This window comes from Symsagittifera roscoffensis, unplaced genomic scaffold (assembly GCF_963678635.1).
Source record: "Symsagittifera roscoffensis unplaced genomic scaffold, txSymRosc1.1 SCAFFOLD_168, whole genome shotgun sequence".
Taxonomy (NCBI): Eukaryota; Metazoa; Xenacoelomorpha; order Acoela; family Convolutidae; genus Symsagittifera; species Symsagittifera roscoffensis.
In genome coordinates this window covers 50,405-54,747 of record NW_026971009.1, presented here as the reverse complement: position 1 = coordinate 54,747, position 4,343 = coordinate 50,405, and the positions used below count along the sequence as shown (strand labels likewise).

Here is a 4,343-nt window from a genome sequence, read left to right as displayed (position 1 = left end):
GATGGTCGAAGTGCTCCTGGAAAGAGAGAGAAGGAAGGCTAGTACCATTTCGGCCTAACAAAAAATGATTAGCAATTAACACCTCGAAACCATCCGGACTTGCACTTACTGATGTTATAGGTCGAGCGTTCAGTGATTGTTCTACAAGACAGAAAGTTGTTTCAAGGACTTCGGGAGTGAGCTTTCTACTTCCTATTATTGCGTAGAATATCCTTTTACAACACCGAACGAGACGTTCCCAAGAACCACCGTGATGCGGGGCTGCCGGGGGGTTAAATTTCCACTTAATACCCTTTTTGCCAGCTCTGGGGGTGCTTGATCGTTCCACGACTGAATACAATTTAAGAGTTCTTTCTGGGCTCCCACAAAATTGGTGCCGTTATCAGACCAAATGACTGATGGAGTGCCGCGACGGGCAATGATTCTTTATATTCCCATTACACACGAACTCGTGTCCATGGATGAGACAATCTCAATATGTACAGCTCTGGTGGTCATACATGTAAAAAGGAAGCACCATCGTTTTTCAGAACTCCTCCTGATTGAGACGTAAAAAGGTCCAAAGTAATCAACACCACAGTTTGTGAAGGGAGGCTGGCGGTAACCAAGCCTTTCAACTGGAAGTTCTGTCATCATAGGTGTGACAGTTTTGGCTTTGCGCTTCCTACATATAAGGCAGTGGACTTCAATGGACTTCAATAAAGAGCGAAGGTTCAAGATTGCGAACTCTAAGTGAATTACAGCTCGCAGGTAGTCTAAGAACTGGTGCTGATAGCGATAATGAATATCACTTACGAACAATTTCACCAAAGAATGCCTTCCATCAAGGATTATGGGGTGTTTTGTGTCATATTCAGTTGAACGAATGAGGATTGCAGGACCCATAAACGGTGCATACTGTGCAATATGACTAGACTTTTTGACAGTTTTGTTGCAGGACAGGAGTAAATATTCCGCTTCAAAAGATTCCTTTTGGGAAATCAACAAAAGTCGTTGTTTGGCGGTTTCTAATTCAACCGGATCGGTTATTTCCTTGACTTTAGTGCGGTAGTGCCGGTGTTTCGGACTAAGTCTGAGCATGAAGGCAACCACTCGCTGGAGTTTACGAAACGAGCTCAATTTTTCCCAATCAAATAAAATGGGTTGTTTTTGTTTCAGTGCAACGTTTGAAAAATTAGAGGCCTGCTGTAAACCTTCATTAAGGTCACAAGCGGGAGCAGCCAGGCGGATTTTTGTAAGTATTTCTATGCTCGGCTTGAAAAGCCACTCGCCACTTTTCAGCAGACTTGGCCCGTTCACCCAGCTGCTTGTTTTTAAGGACTCCGCTGAGATTCCTCTGGTTCCCGTATCAGCAGGGTTGTCTCCACTTAAGACATGAAACCAATGGTCTACGGTCGTACTTTCTAGAATCTCTCCAATCCGGTTTGCCACGAACGTGGGTTGCTTACTACCTGAGTTTAACCACTGGAGCACAGTGATGCTGTCAGTCCACATGAACGTGTTTGACACAGGAATGGTTAGAGCTTTGAGGACATCTTCCTTCAAGCGGGTAGCGAGTAACGCGGCCTGCAGTTCAAGCTTCGGGATGGAAAGCGCTTTCATGGGCGCGACTCTTGCTTTTCCAAAGACGAAGGCAACTTGTGTTTCGAGTGAAGTTTTCACACGGGCGCGAAGAAAAGCTACAGCACAAAAAACTTCTTCTGAGCTGTCACCGAACATGTGTAACTCAACCCAATCGACTGGTGCGGAGAAGTAGCTGCGCTTTATACTCATTTTCCCTAGAGATGGCAAACCAGAGTGCCAGGCAAGAAATTTTGTCTTGATGTCAACGGGTAGCTGATCATCCCATTGTTGACCATGAATGCGCCAGATTTCTTTCAACAATAATCGCGCTCTTACGGTATAGCGCGCTACGAGACCTATGGGGTCGAAAACGGAAGAAACAAAACTTAACACTGTTCGCTGTGTTATCGAAATTTTAAGTTCACGGTTGACACCACGGCTTACGACCAAAGTGTCGTCAATATGGTCCCACTTCAGACCAAGAACATGAGAAGAATTATCCCCACAAGTTACAATATTTTTACTTTCCTGTTGCGGCGCGCTTTGGGGCGGGTTTAAATCTTTATTATATTTAGTTATGTTACTTATGAACTTGGTTAATTTAAAACCACCTAGAGCTAACAGAGTAATCAACTCTTGACTCATTTTAAATGCAACATCAGGGTCCTCAAAGGAGTCAAGGTAGTCGTCCATATAAAATTTCTCTAGAACTGCGGACGCTGCGTCAGGGAACATCGCCTGATTATCCATTGCAGTCCGTTGCAATGCATAATTTGCACACATTGGCGAATCTCTCGCTCCAAAGATAAATCTGGTGTACTGGTGTACAACCACATCGGCTGTGGGGTCCTCCCGCCACAGAAAACGAAGAGATGGTTGGTCCTCTGGAAGGACGCCAACTTGTAGGAACATCCCTTCAATGTCAGCCGATACGGCAAAATGATGTTGACGAAAACGGAGGAGAACGAACACAAGATTCTGCAGTAGGTCGGGTCCTACTAGCAACGATTTGTTCAATGACGTACCATGGAATTTAGACGCTCCGTTAAGGACACGCCTCACTTTACCAGGTTTGTTTGGGTTCACCACGGGATGGTGAGGAAGATACCACTCGCGTATGCTGCGGTTCGAAAAATTATGGGGAGGAACTTGAATCACGTATCCTTTACTCAAATCATCTTCGATAGTTTTTGAGTATTGATCCCTTAAGTGAGGATCTTTCGCTAAACGTTTTTCCAACGATTTTAACTGAACCAAAGAGGAATAGTAATTATCTGGTAACATGATAGATTCTTCTGCCCAAAGCATACCTACAGCATTTCTTGATCCATCGTGGACGGTGGAGGTATCAAGTATTTTAGCCGCCCTTTTGTCTTCGGTTGAAGGGGAATCGACCTGTTTGTAGGCTCCGTATGACTCTATTTCATACCAGCGTTTGATTTGACAAGCTAGTTCGGTATCATCCGTATTGCACTTGAAACAAGTAGAAAGGAAACCAGTAGATGTCGGCATTGGGCCGCTCAAGACCCAGCCTATTGGAAGGCGAACCGCGACGGGCGATGTGTTTGGATCGGCCTCACTCTTGAAATACTCCTCAGGCCGAATAGCATGGAAGGAGTCTTGACCAATTATTAAGTCTACATCGGCGTAGCTATACACAATTGGTTTGATGGGAGCAAGGTACGGATACTTGCTCTGTAATGCAGGGATGTTGACGGTATCGGTACCGACTTTAAGTTCATCCTTGACCAATGCGGTTAATTCGAATATGTATTCGAATCCATCGAAGTTAGAAGATACCTTCGTCTGAACTTGTTTCGTTTTAACAACAGTCGTTGTGTTAATACCATTTACTGTGAGATCCAAATCTCTTCTTGAGAGATTCAGACATTTGACTAATTTAGCCGATATCCAGGAATGACTAGATGCTGAGTCACACAATGTTAAACAATCAGCACTCTGGAAATCGGTGGAAACTTGGAGCTTGATTATGGGCAGTAACCCTTTCGATGTTATGATTGATGATTGGTCGTTCGAGATTGCGCAACTTACATCTAACGGAACGGGATTAATGTCTGCATGATTCGAACTTGCGTTTGGTATTTTCTTGCTGAATGATTTTCGATCAGCGTTTGTGCTCGCTTTATCCGGCTCTGCATTAGATCTTGTTTGACCAGCGTTGGGTCTTGTATGGCTATCATTTTTGTCCGGATTTCGACTAGGAAAAACACGTTCAGCCCCATGGAGAAGTACACTATGGGTGCTAGTGCAACCTGGTTTGGTGCATTTCTTTGCTCTGGGACGTTGCCGGAATGCGTGGTTCCCTTGTAAGCAGGAGAAGCACAATTTGTTTTCCGCAGAGAATTTCGCACGTTGTGTTGGAGTTTTCTCCTTAAACACAGAACACTTCCACAAGGCATGTTTCCCCTTGCAGAGGATACAAGAAGGATATTCAAACTTTTTCTCAACTGTACTTGTCGAGGCAAAAACTCTCGTTACAGCTTTAGTTTTGGATGGCTCTTCGACTTTGGGCTTTCCAGGCATATTTTTCATTTGCTCATGAGCTTCTGCTTTATCTTTTAACCAATTGTTAAAGTCAATTAGGTTGGGGCGTGACCAATTACGTTTCACGACAAAAAGTGACCACGATTCTCTCATGTTTGGTGGAATTTTCGAAAGAGCTTGATTTAACAAAGAGACGCTTTTCAAATCTTCTTCATAATCAAGAGACCTAAAGACAGCCACTAGACTTGAAATGGTCATCGAGAAGCTAATGATGT

The 4,343-nt window shown here is 44.1% G+C and overlaps 1 protein-coding gene across 1 annotated transcript; it reads right to left on the bottom strand.

Moving 5' to 3' along the window:
- Positions 1-426: 426 nt before the first annotated feature.
- On the bottom strand, positions 427-4,107 carry LOC134856114 (uncharacterized). Its single transcript, XM_063872481.1, has 3 exons — positions 4,038-4,107; positions 2,148-3,491; positions 427-1,679 (listed from the first exon to the last, which is right to left on the bottom strand). The coding sequence occupies exons 1-3, from the start codon at positions 4,105-4,107 to the stop codon at positions 427-429; spliced, it is 2,667 nt and encodes an 888-aa protein (XP_063728551.1).
- Between the last annotated feature and the right edge of the window lie 236 nt (positions 4,108-4,343).